At 37.5% G+C, this 23,640-nt stretch overlaps 1 protein-coding gene across 2 annotated transcripts; it reads left to right on the top strand.

The window, feature by feature from the left end:
- Positions 1-815: 815 nt before the first annotated feature.
- Positions 816-6,840, top strand: LOC138330430 (uncharacterized). 2 transcript variants are annotated; one of them, XM_069278051.1, is made up of 4 exons: positions 816-1,038; positions 1,834-2,336; positions 5,455-6,063; positions 6,346-6,840. In XM_069278051.1, exons 2-3 carry the CDS (start codon positions 1,841-1,843, stop codon positions 5,670-5,672), a joined length of 714 nt encoding a protein of 237 aa, XP_069134152.1. In that variant the 5' UTR covers positions 816-1,038; positions 1,834-1,840; the 3' UTR covers positions 5,673-6,063; positions 6,346-6,840. The 2 variants fall into 2 exon arrangements, with proteins under 2 accessions (XP_069134152.1, XP_069134153.1); XM_069278052.1 differs by lacking the exon at positions 816-1,038 and adding an exon at positions 1,319-1,427.
- Positions 6,841-23,640: the final 16,800 nt, after the last annotated feature.

Below are 23,640 nucleotides of genomic sequence, written 5' to 3'. Positions count from 1 at the left end.
CCAGATAGGTATATGTAGGTTTGAAACGATTGGGATTCTGCATTGGTAGGAGGGGAAATGGAATAATCAGCTTAATTTGAAATTAAAAAAACCGCCTGAAAGTCTACCAGATATACCAATGATTTATTTGAGACTTATAAATCCTTGGCTATACCTATGTAATAAGTGAGGTGATCTTACTGTCGTGTAAAGATGGTGTCCCAAAAGGAAGACGATTAAAAATAATATTATATATTGTCCTCACTTGTCTACACCCCGTGATGAAATAGAAAAAGAGAAACTCTCGCAACATTGAAATGAAAAATAGAAACTTGAAATACAGCACCAGGTATATCACCTACATTTACTACCTACAGGTAAAAATCTAGGTATAAACAAATACATTCTTCTCTATACGCTATTCATGTCTGATATTCAAATTTTGTGTTGTCGAGGCCAGCGGTTGGCTGGCGAGGTCAGGCATGACAAAGGCCCATGGAATGTTTCTACCTATTCAAGATGAGATACGTCGATCGCCGTGTGAAACTGGCCCATGTGTAACAGGTTGTTTTGTAGGCTGCATGAATGAAACACAGCCTCGGGGTCATGAACCCGTCCGATATCAGCAAGGGGATTTTAGTACCAGCGCAATATTTCAGTTTGAGATTTATAAAATTTACAATATATGGCAACTTTTCTTTCAAAACTTATGTATGAATAACTTGTTTTGATCTATATAATGCCTGTACGTAGTTTCGATTCAAACCGACAAAGACACACAGACTGGTCTGAACGCTTGAATAACGCAAAGTGGGCGGAGTTGTGTGCGCACGAAGTAGTGATTTGATTGGTTTGATTGTTACTAATGGGCGGTACTACGACTGTGTGGCAGTTTCGTTCATTCAAGTTCGCAGACCACTGCGGCAACGTGTACAATCATTCATTCGCCTAGCGTGGGAATACATGTGATAGAATCTCCTCCGTTTCATTATTTGCTCGAATTGTGTATAAGTTGTTACATTTTTACATTCCTAACCAACGGATTACAACGTTTACAAGGTAAGTACATTGTTTGACAGAATTTAAAAATTACAATGGGGCGTAGTGATTGTCGTACACACTTTGATTTCATTTTAATTAATGAACATTTCACTGACTGTTGTAAAACTAACAATGTTTTCATTCTGTTTTCATCCAAATGCAGCTCCGAATTCTTTTTTTTTTCATCGATTATTGTCTATCTAAACCAATGCAGAGTTTTTGTATGAGTCAAGAACATTGTATTTGAATCCCCGTGTCGTCTGCTGACCTAGATGTCGTAGTCTATATGCTGCGGTGACGCAACACGGCTGTACAATACCTAGTAGGCCTTTTAAAGGAATTTCCTTTCCTGGAGTAAAACATATCAAATGTTCGGGGCACGGGCAGACACAGAAGCTGTTGATTCTGTAAATTTCTAAAGGAGAATGTTTTTAAAATATATTGCCTTGCTTGAAGCGAAGAAAGACATCGGGCAGGCTGCAAGTTCTGACTCTAAAATATGTACACTTTAAATTCATAATAGACACTACATATATATAATATTGAGTCAGAACTGCAGGCACGCGAGAACTAGCTGCAAGCTCACGTGCTTATACATGTCACTTGATCAAAGTTTGTTACAAACTTCAATTTGATTTTAAAAAATTTGTATTTCGCTCGACTTGAAACATGTTGACTCATGTATGTACTTTTGCATTTTGTAATGGTCTATAGTCAAATTCAAAACTTTTTTTGTCTATCTATTTGCATAAATGGTTTGGAGGTGATTACAAGTTTCCGTATTTTTAATTTCAATTTTCTCTCGGTTTTCAGATTCAAGATGGCTTTTGAGACCCTCATCATTTGTGGATTATTTAGTCTAGTTTTGGGAACACAACAGGAAGTTCCTACATGTAAATCTTCCCATTACTTTGACAAAAGTTTGAGAGAGTGTCGGCCTTGTACCCAGTGTCCAGTTAACGAAGTGATCCGCCGTCCATGTGACAAATCTTGGGACACAATGTGCGGACCCTTCATTGAATTCGACAGATTTCACCAGGCGCCGTTCATCAATCTTCTACCAAGTAAAAACAACATTTCACAGGAGGTGTTTGTGACAAATGAGTTAAATATTGACGTAAACACACCTGACGATGACCCGATGGACGTACATGGTCAAGCACCGATTACCATGAAGAACGGAAAATGGTACACTCTGGCCATGGCGCTTCTCGGAGTTCTTTCTTTCGTGTCTCTGTTCGTCATCGTTTACATTATTCTCGTCTGCTTCGTCTGCAAGAAACGCCGGGAGGAAAAAGAAATCATTTATGATCCTGGTAAGTAACTTAAATTTTGATATTTTTGTTTGAAATGAGGTAACCTTCGTTTCACATGTGATTGAGTCTATGACGTTACACATTTTGATAAGCTAAGGGAATGTCAATCTATACAGTTGCAAGGGGGATTTGATACCATGAGAGTGAACTGATGTTTTCATGTGATTCCGAAACAAGGTAATTGACAATCAGTTTTGGAGTAATGACGATAAAAGTCATACAATAAGTCATTCATAATTTATTTCACATGTCACCTAACTATACAAAGTGCATTACATGGGAAATGTATGTCCTTTTAATACGAAATCGTCGAAGAGGATTCGCCAAAAAGGACATTGGAGGGTTCGGTTAGGACAGGAATATCCGTCATTGGAGGGTTCGGTTAGGACAGGAATATCCGTCATTGGAGGGTTCGGTTAGGGCAGGAATATCTGTCATTGGAGGGTTCGGTTAGGACAGGAATATCCGTCATTGGAGGGTTCGGTTAGGGCAGGAATATCTGTCATTGGAGGGTTCGGTTAGGGCAGGAATATCAGTCATTGGAGGGTTCGGTTAGGGCAGGAATATCTGTCATTGGAGGGTTCGGTTAGGACAGGAATATCCGTCATTGGAGGGTTCGGTTAGGGCAGGAATATCTGTCATTGGAGGGTTCGGTTAGGGCAGGAATATCAGTCATTGGAGGGTTCGGTTAGGGCAGGAATATCCGTCTAAATTTGGTAATGTGGGTTTCTATAGGATTCTATAGAGATGGAGGAACGCTTTTTTAAATCTCAAAAATAGCTAGTCTGGTAATGAAACACAGTTTTGTATCGACATTTGACAGTGATTCTAAGTAAAACAGGAAAAGATTTTCGGTGCATTTTGACAGGACTCTATTAAAGTGAGCGTTTAGTCTCGCCAGGGAAGCACTTGTATCGTGTCCCATGGACGAGGAATTGTGCCATGCTTTTCAAGTGCTGATGCACATTTCATGCAGGTTTTATAATTGATAATCTTGTTTCCACGAAGTTGACGAAGATCATATTAGAAAAGTGATTAAAATTTAGCAAATTAATCTTCAGCACGTGCTTGTTGATATCCTTCTTTCAATTAAAATTTAATTAATACATCTACAACACCTTACTACTTAAATATGCTACTTTCAAAATATAGAGCATTTACATGGAAAGATGATCCAAGAGATTTTATTTTTAATCAAGTACATTTTTTCCTCTGGATATTACACGACACCACGTGGTAATAGTGTGATTTTGAACTCGGCGTGTAATTAGCTGAGCGGGAGACTTAGCCGAGTCCTCGCTGACCCTAAGGAATGTTCGGAGTCTCTATCGGACTGCAACACACCCTGAAACCTAATCGGCGACAAATTCGACCCAACGTGTTCTTTTTATCTTTACTCAGTGAATTCTCCGGATTTTCACGTCTCCTTTATTTCTTTATCCCTAACTTGAATGATAAACGCTAACTACAATGGCGACCCCTTTTTTACAGTCCAAGGAATCAGATTAAGAACAAAATCTTCTTTATGTTCGCTGTAATTGATTTTCTCCTTGGCTTTACCACTATTTAGTATTTGTTTAATATTAGCCAAAGGCCTTGATGCTTTTTGGGGAATAAAATTAATAATTTCTAGTTATAGTTCAAGAAGGTCATGTAAAGTAAAATTTAGTTTTCTGTTAAAGCAAAAAGAAAAACCAATTTAAGTCACTGAAATTAAAAAGAAAAACATACTAGGTGGTGAATATCGATAAAATGTGTCTTTGCAATAGAGTAAAAGAAAATCAATTTAAATCGTTGAGATGATAAAGTTCAAGGAAATGTAACAAAACTCATTAAACATGACATAAATATTTCTTATAAATGAAATTTTGTCTGATAAAATCCTTGTGGTATTAATGAATTATATCGTCAGTTTTTAAATTGCCAAGATGTCGGACATATACGAATTAAAAAGTCAACTTAGACACTCGATTCTCATAAAAGAGACCCCTATTTTATAAAAGGTGCATCGAGTTCAGGAATTAGGGATCGTCTCCTTCTATATCAAACCAAGCAGAACTGCCGGAAACCCCTTTCTCGCTACTGTTTCATTCCCGGTCGTGTGAGAACATTACAGCCCCGGCAAAAAATGCAGGAGGCACAATAGAAAAGTATCAGACGCTCCGTGGATGAAAGAAAGGAATTTTAAAGGGAACAGGAAATGCTATTTTATCACGGGAGGAAACATGCATTGATGATAAAGATAATGTCACATTGTACTTTCATTTTTTAATTCGAGAATTATCTTTTTTTTTTTGAAAATTCAATACCTTGAATTATCATTGAAATAAACGAAGCGAGAAAGTCTCATTTTATAACTAAATTTCATTCAATTTGTTAACCCAGTCGTAAATGATGGAAACTTTGATGGACCGAGTTTAATAGAGGAGACAAGCTATAATGATAATAAACGATATACTTATAGGATGGTGTTCAAAAAAATTCGACATTTTGAACAAATTCACATTTTTTATTTCCATACGTCAACGAATTACATTTCAGAAGAAATGAATAGCCCTTATATAAGGTGAAAACTAAAGCTAAATGTTATTAACTTAAGTTTAGTCTTTTGTAAGTTTTCTTAATTAATAAAGAACCATCTGGACAATGAACGTTTCCGGTAATGAACACGGCTTTCATTGTTTAGAAGGGAGATGTCGGATTTCAGAGCATGATGTCAGATTTCAGCGACCGTCCTAGTTGAACTCTGTCACAGACAGGACATGTTCGTTTATCATTATTACAACTTACAACAGATGTAAATTTCATATCGGACATAACTACCTGAAATAGCACGTGACTAATTTTGTCTAAATACGGGCATGTTTAAGGATTAGGATGCGATCACGTGAGGATTAATGAGGATGTTTATTTTATTTCTAATTACAGTTCAAACAAGGCTTAGTCCATATCGACTTTCCTTGGGGGGTCGACGCTACAAAACTTGACAAATCAAATGGACGATGGGTCGTCGAAACGTGCTCTTAAAACATTATGTTTTATAATTTATTTTCGTGTTTTTCATTTTAATTTAAACAAGTTGCCGTTAATTCCTATATTCATGATTTTGTCATTTTAGAAATGTGCTCCCCGACCCCTTCACTGATGCAGACATACTACCCCCCGCGAAGTAAGAAGGCTGCGTCGGCCGACGTCGAAGAGAGCGACGACAGTGCGGGTGGCGGGCGGATGATCGTTCTCCCAAACATCTACGATTACGATGCCGACAACAGTGGACAGACAGTATCATCAGGATCGACTAATTACGTCTACTTTAAGGCGCAGACCTCCTCATAAACTAATGTTGACTGAAGTTTTAATGTTTTAAATCAAAATTCGACGGTACGGGATGTACCATGATTAACAACTGTAAATTATACTTGGGATTTCCCAATATGTGATGCATTATGGAAATATATAACGATTTGTTGCTACCATGGAAACGAGCTTGTCCGGGAGTGGTCAAGTAGAAAGATGTGGGCGTGGTCGCCACGGACAACTTGTGGTCATCTAGTCAATGGAGGTGAATGCCCTCTTCAAACTGACCACTGTCCATCGATACCCACAAGGAAAGTGTTAAGAAAGTCTCTTGCATCCACAATTACTAACAATGGACCAATGAGAAAATAAAACTACCCAAGAACGGTGCTTGTTCATCCACAAGGGAGATGTACTTTAAAAATGCAAGGTAATTGGATTTATTTTTACAAAGTTCTGTCTAAAAGGAAAAGAGATTTACGTTTTATCTGCTTTAAGCTAGAATTTGACAGCAAGCCAATTACTGTGCGTTGCTATTTGAATGAAAGGTAAACAGCTCGCTATTCATACTGGTAATGTGTCCCAGTTTATATGCAAATAATACATCAAGAATAATTTTCACCTTAAAGTGTCCTTTTCAAGATCATACTATTGAAAGTGTACATTTCCTGTGAATTGGATGACACTAATTTTCTGCCCCTTTCATTTTCAGATATCCAAAATTCTGGCAGCTTAGCGAGATGAGGGTTATCACATGACAATCTGCGTTCAGAACAAGTTAGGGTTGGTGTTATTTACGATTATGGAATAAACCGTTCTTACTTGGATCAGTAATTCTATACACAAGCTGAGCTGATGGATACATTTCAACTGGAACTTACGATGTGGTGTTTCTAAGAAACTTTGTGATTTTGAGTTGATCATAACAAACAATTATGTGTGTATAAGTGTGTTTTGACTTTTGTTTACTTGAAATCCATTTGGATTTTCTTCTTCGACTTCCGAGATTCGTTTCGGATTATTTTCCTGATTTAGATAAATATATTGACCAAAGGGACCAGACTGTCTCGATGCTGAGATTCCAAAGGATACTTTATATGCTATGACTGTGATTCTAAATGTTGTATTTATTAATTCATTATTATTTTTCTATTTGAAAATGATGCAAACAATGCAAAGTTTGTAATTATAAAATACTGAAAACAAGTTTACTGGTCTTCGTATTTCATTCCCATCAACTAGTTTACCCCTAAAGACACATTTAGGCTCCACTACATCAAAGAGTAGACCAGTCCATTGTGAAATTTTAGGGATGAATGAGTTAGATAGACTGGTCACCAGACCGTAAGTTGTTCAAAAGACTTTCTCAACAGAGTTCTTTACTAGATTCTCTTCCCCTATTTGAAACTATTAGAAACATGTAGTACAAACAAAAATAATCCAGCCAAAGTTGTTTTTTGATATTCTATAGGCTGGTGGCCAGTCTATGAGTTATACGTATACCATTCTGCTACCAGACAACTTGAGGGCGATTGACCTTTCGCCAATTCACACCCTGTTTACCAAGAGATGGTGGGGTATCTGTTGTCTTTCAGACATTTCTAATTAAATTGCAAAATCATAACAACAGTCTGTGACGCTAATTTTTTTCGCTGCTAGTCATTTGGACTAGTAAACCCCAAAATGTTACTAGCCAACTATTTAATCGCTAGTCCAAATTCAAGATACAGCCATTTTGCTTTAGCAGTTCAAATTCAGCCATTATCAGTTGTCAATTTTCTACCCAAATTGCAGTCTGGATGCTTTCGTGAACACAAATTCTCACAAAATGATGCGTCCGGACTGAAATAATCGCATAAAGAATGCACTCAAAATGTGTTGAAAAATGCAATTGACGACCGCTCTAGTAAATGTAGCATTTGAAGATATTAATCGAACGGGGAGCCACTAGGGCATCGGACTTGTGCTTAAAGTAGCAGACTCTTCAACAATAATTTTCTGAAATCTTTCTTAGGGATACACCGCTATAAAAAACAAGAGTTCCTCAATTTCAAGAGTCTCAACACGAACATACCGCAGTCTCCATAACACACGTTCAGGTTGTCCTAACCCATCAACCACACACATCCCGAATCTAGCACTAGGAACACGTATATAATGTGTGTACCGGTATATATCTTCAATCAGGGTTTTTTCCTGGAAATGCACCCTTAAAAGCCAGTCCAGATCTACATTTACCTGACTGCAGCTATCGCATCAAAGGCATGGCTACTTATAACTATAGATGAATTCGATGAGCAGGATAACTTTGAGGCCTTCCTACTTCCTAGAGCTAACACACTCAGATTACTAACTCGGCCAAACCTTCCATAGCGACCACCTCTGTATTGAAACCACTTGCTTAATACGAACACTTTCGCAAGGTCCCAAATAATCAATTCCAACACAATTTGACCTGCGTTTAAAGACCACCTGGCTATAAAGACCATTTTCTTGTTCTATGTAGTGGTCTTTATAGACCGGTTTGACTGTACACAGACATTTCTTTACGTGAACCGGGGCAATTTCATGTGAAAAAATCGTTTTAAGAAATATTGCTTGTGTAATAATATCAACCTGTTGAGTGAATGATGCCGCAAGCAAAATGACGAATTGCCTAGAGATATAGGCGGAATCCGAGTGGCCTATGTGGCCACTCGGATTCCGCTTGCGAGATCACATGGCTGCCTAGTTAATACACATTTTATGGATGCAGATGAAGGTATACAAGTATAAATGTTCTCAGCGATATTCTAATGCTAGATTATCAACCCATAGCTGGAAACTTTTTAGTGATGGGTTTAACATCGTGTGACTAGTGGCCAACTGTACAATAACTGAGGCGAGAATAGTTTGTTTACGCTTTGTCACAACATAAACACATACCGTCGCTTCACACAGTCAGCTTTTGGCTGAAATGACTTTAGAATAAATAACTGATGTGATATGATGAGGGGGAGTGAGTCACAATGGCGCTCTGTTCACCAATCGTAAAATTACTCTCCTATGCGATTTACTTTTATCTTTAACCAAAACATCATTATTGTTTAGGTGACTCTGTAGCGAATTCCTCGTACAATGAATCATATTTCGCCTCAATTAACTAGGAGTAAATCGCTCAACTCCATTTGACGAGTGTTTCAGACATACGAGTCTATTGTTAGGAAGATAACAGGTTGTCAGACAGACAATTATAGTACTGTAGGGATGGTAATGTCCCGATAGACTCCTAACTGACGTGTGTGTTTTGTCTAGAGACAAGTAGCACTAATATTTTGTGAATTCCTCATTATAATATAATAACTGGCCACCAGACCCTAGTCGGTGAATTTGTTGCACGGCGCCGCTGGCAGTATGCTTCGATGTGATGGCAACATACTAGTTTCACAAAACACACTTACCAGTTTCACAAAACACATTTTCACAACGAGACACATCATGAACTTACCAGTTTCACAAAACACACCTTCACAACGAGACACAACATGAACTTACCAGTTTCACAAAACACACTTTCATAACGAGACACAACATTAGCATACCAGTTTCACAAAACACGCTTTCACAAGGAGACACAACATAATAGGAGATTTCAGAAAAGATGGCGATGACGTCACACAAAGGTACATCCGGGCGCTCAAAGGTACAACTCTGTATATCTGTACACATTAACATGGTGGGAACACAGCCGCTTCGATGTTTGTTTACATTTTATTGTAATAAATAGTACGACCATCCGAGAATTGTTGCTTTATCTTAATTTCAAAAGGTGTAAATAAAAATATGTAACAATAATATATAGATATAAACATATGGTATTCATATATTTTACGATGTTTATACTCCATTTTCGACCGCCACGAGGAAAAACACGGTCGCCATTATGTGTAAACATTGACAGAATATTGCAAATATCAGCTTGAAATTACAAATTAAATTCCAAGTTCCGCAAATATAGTACTGAAATTTTAATAAGCGATTACTGTTTTCTTAGTCTTACTTTGTAAAACACCTTAAGATGTGTGATTATCACCAAATTAAAGTTTGCTTTCGTAGATCACCCCAAGCGCACGGCAGCCATTACGTACAGTACTGCCGAGATCTCGAATTTCGCCCTTTTTTAGAGTCACAAAATTACGTATTCTAGATAATTTATTCGTCAAAAATTTTGGATTTTAGCTCATGGCATACAAATGAGTCAGTTTATAGTTACTTTTTATCGTATTTTTAAACAAAACTTTTAGTATTTATAGGATTTTCGAAGCCGTGCGCAATATGTGTCCTGGTCGGCATTTACAGTATTACGATCTGTATTCATAAATCTAAATGAAGTCTATCTAACATGCATTCAAATTATTTTAAAGTAATATCACTTCAATTTGAGACTTCACTAGCAGCCCATGGAATAAAAGCGACTGACATTAAAAAATAAACTCTACAACATTAAAGGGCCACTACCTTTCTAAAACGGCTTTTAATTTTTAAAATGGGAATGAAAAACGAGATCGATAATTTTGTAGACTTACAAAAGTTATTAAATTACCGATAATACTACACGTATCATCACCTTCTGAACAATTTTATTAAAATAAATAAAATGTTAATTTTCATAACGCGGGTCGTTTTATGTTTCCCGCTGTCGTCCTAAATACCGCGCGGTAGTTGACTATCTCTGCGCCAGACGGCAAAACGGCGAAATGACTCTCCACTGTTATCATATATTACGCAGGAAATCTTGCATATGTTTGGTGTTGTAACCTCATCTTAGGCCATCGGTATATATTTTCTGATGTTATTAATGTTTTTTAAGAAACCTTTATGTTTTGCTCCGGAAAGGTAGTGGGCCTTTAAAACTGAACCATGTACATCGCGTAGATCTGCTATAAGTGTAACACAGTGGTTTATAGCATTCCTTTTTTAAAGCAAGATATACATGGAAAAGAACGAAATATATATCTTTTACAAGTACTTATTGAGATATGTGTTGGTAATTACGTATTTATATTATTAAATTCCCAACTATGGGCTGTGGCCTGAGGTGATCTACCAGCGGGAATTCCTACCAGCGAAGGCTCCATGCACGAGCGGCCGTGGTCTGGCAATGTGGTTCACATTTCGTTATATTTAATAGTATTCAACTATTGTGAACAAGTTTCATGTATAACAGAAACGTTACACAATAAAATCAATTATCTATTCATAACTTTTTCACAACCAGGATTTCTACCTGTGAAGAAAAAAACGGGTACTGTGACGGCCCGACACCGCTTGGCAAGCTGGCTTCAACGCTCTATCTACACAAATATATTCAGCAATAAACAATTGTAAATACAAAAATATAAATGTCTGTAACCTCTGAAACAATAAGAAACAATTTTAAAATCGGAATTTGCAAGTATGAATGTGTATACTTTTGTCAAAGTATCGATTGTGTAGCAGCGATGTACGTATCTGTTATTGTTTTTATTAGTCGCCATACTGTGTTTGTACCTTTGAGGACCCGGATGTAAACTTTCTGTGACGTCACGCCATCTTTTCTGAAATCTCCTATATATGAACATACCAGTTTCACAAAACACACGAGACACAACATGAACATACCAGTTTCACAAAACACACTTTCACAACGAGACACAACATGAACATACCAGTTTCACATGAGACACAACATGACATACCAGTTTCACAAAACACACTTTCACAACGAGACACAACATGAACTTACCAGTTTCACAAAACACACTTTCACAACGAGACACAACATGAACTTAGCAGTTTCATAAAACACACTTTCACAGCGAGACACAATATGAACGACCAGTTTCACAAAACACACTTTCACAACGAGACACAACATGAACATACCAGTTTCACAAAACGCACTTTCACAACGAGACACAACATTAGCATACCAGTTTCACAAAACACGCTTTAACAAGGAGACATAATATGAACATACCAGTTTCACAAAATACACGATACACAACATGAACATACCAGTTTCACAAAACACACTTTCACAACGAGACACAACATGAACTTACCAGTTTCACAAAACACACTTTCACAACGAGACACAACATGAACTTACCAGTTTCACAAAACACACTTTCACAACGAGACACAACATGAACTTACCAGTTTCACAAAACACACTTTCACAACGAGACACAACATGAACTTACCAGTTTCACAAAACACACTTTCACAACGAGACACAACATTAGCATACCAGTTTCACAAAACACGCTTTAACAAGGAGACATAATATGAACATACCAGTTTCACAAAATACACGATACACAACATGAACATACCAGTTTCACAAAACACATTTTCACAACGAGACACAACATGAACTTACCAGTTTCAACAAACACACATTCACAACGAGACACAACATGAACTTACCAGTTTCACAAAACACACTTTCACAACGAGACACAACATTAGACATACCAGTTTCACAAAAACGCTTTCACAAGAGACAAATATGAACATACCAGTTTCACAAAAACACACGAGACACAACATGAACATACCAGTTTCACAAAACACATTCCACAACGAGACACAACATGAACTTACCAGTTTCACAAAACACACTTTCACAACGAGACACAACATTAACATACCAGTTTCACAAAACACGCTTTCGCAAGGAGACATAATATGAACATACCAGTTTCACAAAACACACGAGACACAACATGAACATACCAGTTTCACAAAACACATTCCACAACGAGACACAACATGAACTTACCAGTTTCACAAAACACACTTTCACAACGAGACACAACATGAACTTACCAGTTTCACAAAACACGCTTTCACAAGGAGACATAATATGAACATACCAGTTTCACAAAACACACTTTCACAACGAGACACAACATTAGCATACCAGTTTCACAAAACACGCTTTCACAAGGAGACACAACATGAACATACCAGTTTCACAAAACACACAACGAGACACAACATGAACATACCAGTTTCACAAAACACACTTTCACAACGAGACACAACATGAACTTACCAGTTTCACAAAACACACTTTCACAACGAGACACAACATGAACTTACCAGTTTCACAAAACACACTTTCACAACGAGACACATCATGAACTTACCAGTTTCACAAAACACACTTTCACAACGAGACACAACATGAACTTACAAGTTTCACAAAACACACTTTCACAACGAGACACAACATGAACTTACCAGTTTCACAAAACACACTTTCACAACGAGACACAACATGAACTTACCAGTTTCACAAAACACACTTTCACAACGAGACACAACATGAACTTACCAGTTTCACAAAACACGCTTTCACAAGGAGACATAATATGAACATACCAGTTTCACAAAACACACGATACACAACATGAACATACCAGTTTCACAAAACACACTTTCACAACGAGACACAACATGAACATACCAGTTTCACAAAACACACTTTCGCAACGAGACACAACATGAACCTACCAGTTTCACAAAACACACTTTACAACGAGACACAACATGAACATACCAGTTTCACAAAACACATTCCACAACGAGACACAACATGAACCTACCAGTTTCACTAAACACACTTTCACAACGAGACACAACATGAACATACCAGTTTCACAAAACACACTTTCACAACGAGATACAACATGAACATACCAGTTTCACAAAACACACTTTCACAACGAGACACAACATGAACTTACCAGTTTCACAAAACACACTTTCACAACGAGACACAATATGAACATACCAGTTTCACAAAACACACTTTCACAACGAGACACAACATGAACTTACCAGTTTCACAAAACACACTTTCACAACGAGACACAACATGAACATACCAGTTTCACAAAACACATTTTCACAACGAGACACAACATGAACTTACCAGTTTCACAAAACACATTCCACAACGAGACACAACATGAACTTACCCAGTTTCACAAAACACACTTTCACAACGAGACACAACATTAGCATACCAGTTTCACAAAACACGCTTTAACAAGGAGACATAATATGAACATACCAGTTTCACAAAACACACGAGACACAACATGAACATACCAGTTTCACAAAACACATTCCACAACGAGACACAACATGAACTTACCAGTTTCACAAAACACACTTTCACAACGAGACACAACATTAGCATACCAGTTTCACAAAACACGCTTTCACAAGGAGACATAATATGAACATACCAGTTTCACAAAACACACGAGACACAACATGAACATACCAGTTTCACAAAACACATTCCACAACGAGACACAACATGAACTTACCAGTTTCACAAAACACACTTTCACAACGAGACACAACATTAACATACCAGTTTCACAAAACACGCTTTCACAAGGAGACATAATATGAACATACCAGTTTCACAAAACACACGAGACACAACATGAACATACCAGTTTCACAAAACACATTCCACAACGAGACACAACATGAACTTACCAGTTTCACAAAACACACTTTCACAACGAGACACAACATGAACTTACCAGTTTCACAAAACACGCTTTCACAAGGAGACATAATATGAACATACCAGTTTCACAAAACACACTTTCACAACGAGACACAACATTAGCATACCAGTTTCACAAAACACGCTTTCACAAGGAGACATAATATGAACATACCAGTTTCACAAAACACACGAGACACAACATGAACATACCAGTTTCACAAAACACACTTTCACAACGAGACACAACATGAACTTACCAGTTTCACAAAACACACTTTCACAACGAGACACAACATGAACTTACCAGTTTCACAAAACACACTTTCACAACGAGACACAACATGAACTTACCAGTTTCACAAAACACACTTTCACAACGAGACACAACATGAACTTACCAGTTTCACAAAACACACTTTCACAACGAGACACAACATGAACTTACCAGTTTCACAAAACACACTTTCACAACGAGACACAACATGAACTTACCAGTTTCACAAAACACACTTTCACAACGAGACACAACATGAACTTACCAGTTTCACAAAACACGCTTTCACAAGGAGACATAATATGAACATACCAGTTTCACAAAATACACGATACACAACATGAACATACCAGTTTCACAAAACACACTTTCACAACGAGACACAACATGAACTTACCAGTTTCACAAAACACACTTTCACAACGAGACACAACATGAACCTACCAGTTTCACAAAACACACTTTACAACGAGACACAACATGAACATACCAGTTTCACAAAACACATTCCACAACGAGACACAACATGAACCTACCAGTTTCACTAAACACACTTTCACAACGAGACACAACATGAACATACCAGTTTCACAAAACACACTTTCACAACGAGATACAACATGAACATACCAGTTTCACAAAACACACTTTCACAACGAGACACAACATGAACTTTACCAGTTTCACAAAACACACTTTCACAACGAGACACAACATGAACATACCAGTTTCACAAAACACACTTTCACAACGAGACACAACATGAACTTACCAGTTTCACAAAACACACTTTCACAACGAGACACAACATGAACTTACCAGTTTCACAAAACACACTTTCACAACGAGACACAACATGAACTTACCAGTTTCACAAAACAAACTTTCACAACGAGACACAACATGAACTTACCAGTTTCACAAAACACACTTTCACAACGAGACACAACATGAACTTACCAGTTTCACAAAACACACTTTCACAACGAGACACAACATGAACTTACCAGTTTCACAAAACACACTTTCACAACGAGACACAACATGAACTTACCAGTTTCACAAAACAAACTTTCACAACGAGACACAACATGAACTTACCAGTTTCACAAAACACGCTTTCACAACGAGACACAACATGAACTTACCAGTTTCACAAAACACCCTTTACAACGAGACACAACATGAACATACCAGTTTCACAAAACACACTTTCGCAACGAGACACAACATGAACCTACCAGTTTCACAAAACACACTTTACAACGAGACACAACATGAACATACCAGTTTCACAAAACACACTTTCACAACGAGACACAACATGAACCTACCAGTTTCACAAAACACACTTTCACAACGAGACACAACATGAACATACCAGTTTCACAAAACACACTTTCACAACGAGACACAACATGAACATACCAGTTTCACAAAACACACTTTCACAACGAGACACAACATGAACTTACCAGTTTCACAAAACACACTTTCACAACGAGACACAATATGAACATACCAGTTTCACAAAACACACTTTCACAACGAGACACAACATGAACTTACCAGTTTCACAAAACACACTTTCACAACGAGACACAACATGAACTTACCAGTTTCACAAAACACACTTTCACAACGAGACACAACATGAACTTACCAGTTTGACAAAACAAACTTTCACAATGAGACACAATATGAACTTACCAGTTTCACAAAACACACTTTCACAACGAGACACAACATGAACTTACCAGTTTCACAAAACACACTTTCACAACGAGACACAAAATGAACTTACCAGTTTCACAAAACACACTTTCACAACGAGACACAACATGAACTACATACCAGTTTCACAAAACACACTTTCAAACTTTCACAACGAGACACAACATGAACTTACCAGTTTCACAAAACACACTTTCACAACGAGACACAATATGAACATACCAGTTTCACAAAACACACTTTCACAACGAGACACAATATGAACTTACCAGTTTCACAAAACACACTTTCACAACGAGACACAACATATGAACTTACCAGTTTCACAAAACAACCTATCACAACGAGACACAACATGAACTTACCAGTTTCACAAAACAAACTTTCACAACATGAACTTACCAGTTTCACAAAACACACTTTCACAACGAGACACAACATGAACTTACCAGTTTCACAAAACACACTTTCACAACGAGACACAACATGAACTTACCAGTTTCACAAAACACTTTCACAAGGAGACACAACACGAACATACTAGTTTCACAAAACACACTTTCACAACGAGACACAACATGAACTTACCAGTTTCACAAAACACTTTCACAACGAGACACAACATTAACATACCAGTTTCACAAAACACGCTTTCACAAGGAGACACAACATGAACATACCAGTTTCACAAAACACACAACGAGACACAACATGAACATACCAGTTTCACAAAACACATTTTAACAACGAGACACAACATTGAACTTACCAGTTTCACAAAACACACTTTCACAACGAGACACAACATGAACTTACCAGTTTCACAAAACACACTTTCACAACGAGACACAACATGAACTTACCAGTTTCACAAAACACACTTTCACAACGAGACACAACATGAACTTACCAGTTTCACAAAACACACTTTCACAACGAGACACAACATGAACTTACCAGTTTCACAAAACACACTTTCACAACGAGACACAACATGAACATACCAGTTTCACAAAACACACTTTCACAACGAGACACAACATGAACTTACCAGTTTCACAAAACACACTATCACAACGAGACACAACATGAACTTACCAGTTTCACAAAACAACCTATCACAACGAGACACAACATGAACTTACCAGTTTCACAAAACAAACTTTCACAACATGAACTTACCAGTTTCACAAAACACACTTTCACAACGAGACACAACATGAACTTACCAGTTTCACAAAACACACTTTCACAACGAGACACAACATGAACTTACCAGTTTCACAAAACACTTTCACAAGGAGACACAACATGAACATACCAGTTTCACAAAACACACTTTCACAACGAGACACAACATGAACTTACCAGTTTCACAAAACACTTTCACAACGAGACACAACATTAACATACCAGTTTCACAAAACACGCTTTCACAAGGAGACACAACATGAACATACCAGTTTCACAAAACACACAACGAGACACAACATGAACATACCAGTTTCACAAAACACATTTTCACAACGAGACACAACATTGAACTTACCAGTTTCACAAAACACACTTTCACAACGAGACACAACATTGAACTTACCAGTTTCACAAAACACACTTTCACAACGAGACACAACATGAACTTACCAGTTTCACAAAACACATTTTCACAACGAGACACAACATTGAACTTACCAGTTTCACAAAACACATTTTCACAACGAGACACAACATTGAACTTACCAGTTTCACAAAACACACTTTCACAACGAGACACTCTCACATTACACGTTTAGAAAAGTGTTTAAAGTTTGACATCGATTCTTCAAGATCGACTTTTCAAACTTTTGACGATAACGTCTTAAAAATAACAGAAAATTTTTACCGAGAAAATTTTGTTCACGCCTTGAAATCACGAAGTCGTATTTGTGGGTAGCTACGTAAAACAGCCTCTGGCGAAACAAGTGTATAGTATGGGATCAACCATCCCCGACATTGAAGATATTTCAGGGGTTACTTTCACTGTCGTTCTATCAACCAACCCCTGGACTATATATCATAGATAAATCCGAAAACTGACTAATCACATGCCAGAGTCAACCAAAACGTACCGTGGACGTCAAAGGACAAAAGTAACTGCTCATCTGTTGTTGCAGAGAGCCTTCAGTTTTACTATGAGATGGAGTGGATGTAGTAACCCTGGTATGATGGCGTTAAATAAGCATAAGTTTTGGAAAATATGATAGAAAGACGTTTTTTGATTATGACCATATCGTTGACGGAGGAGTTCGCTGGACTATGGTCATTGGTTTGTTAGTATTGTTTTAGTGTGTGGGGTGTGCTGGTCGGTGTGCGTAGGCTTTGACAGTGAGATCGCACTATAAAATAGACTATAGGTCCTGCTGCCACACGACGCCGTCTTTCCATATGCAGTCTCCCTAAAACACAAACACTATGCGCTATGAAAGCTCTCACATGAACATAGTTGTATAATGATGTTGTTAAATTGGACACAGGATAAATTCCATCGTTGTCGAAATTTACTGACATGATAAAAACGATGTCTGACATTTAGCGTACACCAGAAATACATGACTTTTATCTAATGCAATGGGGACAGCGGGAACAATTCCTACGCCGTACCTCTAGGACAGAGAATTCCAGACACATTAACCATTACCGTGACCTCTTCAGCGAAACGTTCACGCCCCGATGTCTTGACAAAATGACAACACGGGTAATTTCGTTCTTCACAAATAATCTTATATGTTTACAGAATTTAAGAATTGTATTTTGAATTATTGCCTGCAGTACCGAAGTGTCCATATGATACCGTGGTGTACCCACCCTATATTATATTCCATAGGTGGTCCCTATCAACCATACAGACAACACCACTGTTTATTAATGTAAATTGGCTCCCTCTGATGATGGGGTTTTAGGTTTCAACTGATATACAACTGTTTAAGGAATTCTACCAAGCGAATGTATTAATTCGAATTTCACTGCAATCTAATAGTGAACAATTGACTAGTTTTCACGCGACATTTCGCGGACGAAAAAGCCCAAAGCCTTTTTTTTTAACTAACACAAAGCATACACTAGTTTTGCCTATTTTTTAAATATTTTTTTTTGTGTTGTACGGAAAATGCGTCGTTTAGAAAATGAGCAGCTTGCGGCGTTTACCCCAGTGTCTTGGGAGGGATTTCGGGGAACATCTCCCTCCCATTTCAGGCGAGAACTAGCGATACATTCAGACGCCAAACACTTCAGACAGTAATTCTTACTGAGAGAACTTACAATTTTCTGTTTTAATGAATGTGTATCGGGTTCTCGCCCGCGGATAACTCGTCAAAAGGAACAAAGATGTCGTTTGCGACCGATTTGGTGTTTTTGTGTTTTTGCATACTTGTGTATACTAAGTACCCGTATGAGGTCTGGGAAATGACCTCTAGGGTCACAGCCGACACCAATCAAATCGTGAAAAGGCAATTTTCACAAACAATAAAACGCGCTCGGAATCGTTTGTAACCAGATGTGTTTTGAAATGTATGCGTCCTAATAAAATGTCCCCAACGTACATATGCACTCAAATGTGAAAAGCTAATTTTTGTAAACAATAAAATGCGTTCCGAATTATTGGTAGCCAGATGTATTTTGAAAATTATATCTTCCTGTAAATTGTCGTCAACGTACAGTCTCAATCGAGTGTGTTTTGCTTGTTTTTATCGTTTCTAAATAGTTTTGGTCCTTTGGTGTCAAATACACAACGAAATACACCAACAAAGAAATGAATGCAAGGAAGGATATAATATTTTAGACTCTAAAATGATAACATGAGTATCAAACAGACTGACGAAGGCTATTTACATTTTTTGTGCATACGTCATGCGTTTTACCATACATGCATTTGCTCTGTTGCTATTCCTTGACTTTGTCTCGAAGTGATAAATCAGTGGTCCTCAATCTTTGTTGTTTACTTTCAAACTAAATCTGAGTTAGTACATCACATGATAATTACTAGGAATGCGATTGGATAACAGCTATGATCTATTTTGCGACAGTTCCCTGTCCTTCTTGACTACGGGAGACTATACCTGACTACGGGAACTATACCAAAGTATAGTCCCCCGGGAATGAGCACGCGACCAAATATATGACGTCATAATGAATGTCATGTGACGTACTAAATCTATTATGGCCCTTTCCCTCGGGAACAGTTCTCCTATAGTGTTGTCTGGCGAGGTATAGTCCCCTCGTCTTCGACTCGGGGACTATATCTCACCAGACAACACTATAGGAGAACAGTTCCCGAGGGAAAGGGCCATAATAGAATATTAGTGGAAATTGAAAATAATCATTAAGTTGGACATTTGAATCAGTACTCATACTTGATACAATGTATTTTTAGTCACATTAGATCCTGTGGAGTTGGCATATATATGGACAATTTTGAATGATTTACATTGTAAACGATAAACTTAATTAGCGTCCATCAACTATAAATGACAGGATATTATATAATACGTTTGTGTTGATATCAAACTATACCAAAAACCGATGGTTTCTGCTGCCAAACACCGAACACACGACCCGTGACGTCAGAAAGGGCGCATTTGATTAGGATAAATGTCATGTTTATATTCAAGGTCAGCCTGTCTGTTTCCGGTTGGCGATTTTATGACTGCCTATTTCCCCCGATAGACTCACCCTGTCCGCGACTGAGAAATTTATTTCATTCAGCGCTGTGTTAACACGCTCATCGTCTTAACATTGACACCTGTGTCATAACCCTCTATACGTCATTTTTTTTTATTTATGCTGGATTTGACTTGTGTCTAGTTGGGAGGCTGTGGTATGCTTGTGCGTATTTCCATACTGTCAGGGGCCGATTGTTGACCTTTCTCAACGTGGAGAGTTTGGGGACATCTTGACAAACACAATGCTCCAGGTAAAAAAAAAACTCAACAAAGACAAACAAATAGCTGAGTTATCACTTATTTATGTTTTAATTTAATGTTATACATGTACATAGTTTATGTTCATACATTAGGAATTATCGGTTATTTTACAACTATAAACTGTTTCCAATCTGCCTTCGACCTCCGAAAACATTTCATTGGGTTGGTCCCAACATTTTGTGAAAAAAAATTGACTGTTGACTGATATGGCAAGAAACAACTATACATGTATATAGTCCTTGCAAACAGACATTTCTTATTTATAAAAGCTTGTGTCCTTCTTTGTTGCCCATAACCTAGCTGCATGAAGTTTTTCTTTCCAAGGAAAACAACAATATCTACCAGCTTTGCTTTTGCATTGCTTGGTATAATAAAATAATAAAAACGTGGCAGATTATTGAGTATAAGCAGGGCCGTAAGTTGCTCGATATTGTAATAGTATCTGCTTTGACTTTCGCTTTCAATTGTATTAAAAATTTGAAGTGGTCCAACATAAAAAGAAAAGGGTGCCTTGAAAACCAGCAAAACTAGTATCTTTTTCGTGAAATCTTGTTTCTGCCCGAGCCCTTACCGCCAATCATCTCTCTCGTTTTACAAAATACTTTTACTCTTTATGTTACTAGAGGTCAGAGAAACAACATCCCTATCAGTATATAGATTCGATTTTCGATGATTATGTTGTTTCAGTAGGGAGGCTGAAATCCTGCAGTAACGACACCCATCATTCACTTACCAGGAAGCGTATTGACCTCCCTGCACATTCACCGTGACTTGGCGGATTTTTCATCTTGTCACGTATTTATAAATTTCAGTGTATATCCACAATTTATGATAAAATTCACAATTTTATGAAATATGTAAATTAGGATGAAAACTACACCTTCATGCTTTTCATTTCTCCATTGTTAACTGTTTAATCTGGTAATGTTTGATTTATGGTATGATATATTACACATTGTTGGCAGACGTTCAGGAGGATGAACTATTGCAAAGTTGTCTCTCTTACATTCCCAACATTCCTCGCCCCGGAAGTTTTGATAAATGATAGAGTTGAATGGGTCTGGTAGACATGTTTTCCAAGGTGGGTAAGCGGACGTGACACCATATTACGTGACCTCTCGCAATTTTTACGTTCCTGGTCTGACTCGGCGGATTTAGACACGCGACATTACCTCCCAACATCTGAAACAAAGAATTTTTGTATCCGATGGGGATGGGATAGGTGTAAAGGTGCTAGGGGGTTGGAGGCAATGACGTAAAGAGTCGATCACTTTTTTGTAAATAGAGTTATGTAGAACCAAGCAATGTACAGTCAATAAATAATGTGAATTTGAAACTTCGTGAAACACTCAATACCGTCGCCATTTACTTTACTTGTTTTAAGGGTTTTCACCTAGTCTTTTTAGTGAGGTTGCTACCATTTTCTTAAACAGACCAAGCCTAAAGATGCCTTGGCTATTGTCGACGCGATAATATCTATCTTGGGAAGATAGGACAAGTGTGGATAAAACATCATCTATAGAGAAGATAGGACGAGTGTAGATAAAACATCATCTATAGAGAAGATAGGACGAGTGTAGATAAAACATCATCTATAGAGAAGATAGGACAAGTGTAGATAAAACATCATCTATAGAGAAGATAGGACGAGTGTAGATAAAACATCATCTATAGAGAAGATAGGACGAGTGTAGATAAAACATCATCTATAGAGAAGATAGGACGAGTGTAGATAAAACATCATCTGTATAGAGAAGATAGGACGAGTGTAGATAAAACATCATCTATAGAGAAGATAGGACGAGTGTAGATAAAACATCATATATAGAGAAGATAGGACGAGTGTAGATAAAACATCATCTATAGAGAAGATAGGACGAGTGTAGATAAAACATCATATATAGAGAAGATAGGACGAGTGTAGATAAAACATCATCTATAGAGAAGATAGGACGAGTGTAGATAAAACATCATTATAGAGAAATAGGACGAGTGTAGATAAAACATCATCTATAGAGAAGATAGGACGAGTGTAGATAAAACATCATCTATAGAGAAGATAGGACGAGTGTAGATAAAACATCATCTATAGAGAAGATAGGACGAGTGTAGATAAAACATCATCTATAGAGAAGATAGGACGAGTGTAGATAAAACATCATCTATAGAGAAGATAGGACGAGTGTAGATAAAACATCATCTATAGAGAAGATAGGACGAGTGTAGATAAAACATCATCTATAGAGAAGATAGGACGAGTGTAGATAAAACATCATCTATAGAGAAGATAGGACGAGTGTAGATAAAACATCATCTATAGAGAAGATAGGACGAGTGTAGATAAAACATCATCTATAGAGAAGATAGGACGAGTGTAGATAAAACATCATCTATAGAGAAGATAGGACGAGTGTAGATAAAACATCATCTATAGAGAAGATAGGACGAGTGTAGATAAAACATCATCTATAGAGAAGATAG

Source organism: Argopecten irradians, chromosome 8 (genome assembly GCF_041381155.1).
Source record: "Argopecten irradians isolate NY chromosome 8, Ai_NY, whole genome shotgun sequence".
Lineage (NCBI taxonomy): Eukaryota > Metazoa > Mollusca > Bivalvia > Pectinida > Pectinidae > Argopecten > Argopecten irradians.
Note: the sequence above shows the minus strand (reverse complement) of the source record. Positions and strands in the feature narration are given on the sequence as shown.

What these genes read in the sequence shown, in the direction of transcription:
- LOC138330430 (XM_069278051.1), top strand. Translation starts at nt 1,841, where the DNA reads ATGGCTTTTGAGACCCTCATCATTTGTGGATTATTTAGTCTAGTTTTG. An exon ending in AGAAATCATTTATGATCCTG is followed by an intron (nt 2,337 to 5,454) that starts GTAAGTAACTTA and finishes TTGTCATTTTAG; the next exon opens with AAATGTGCTCCCCGACCCCT.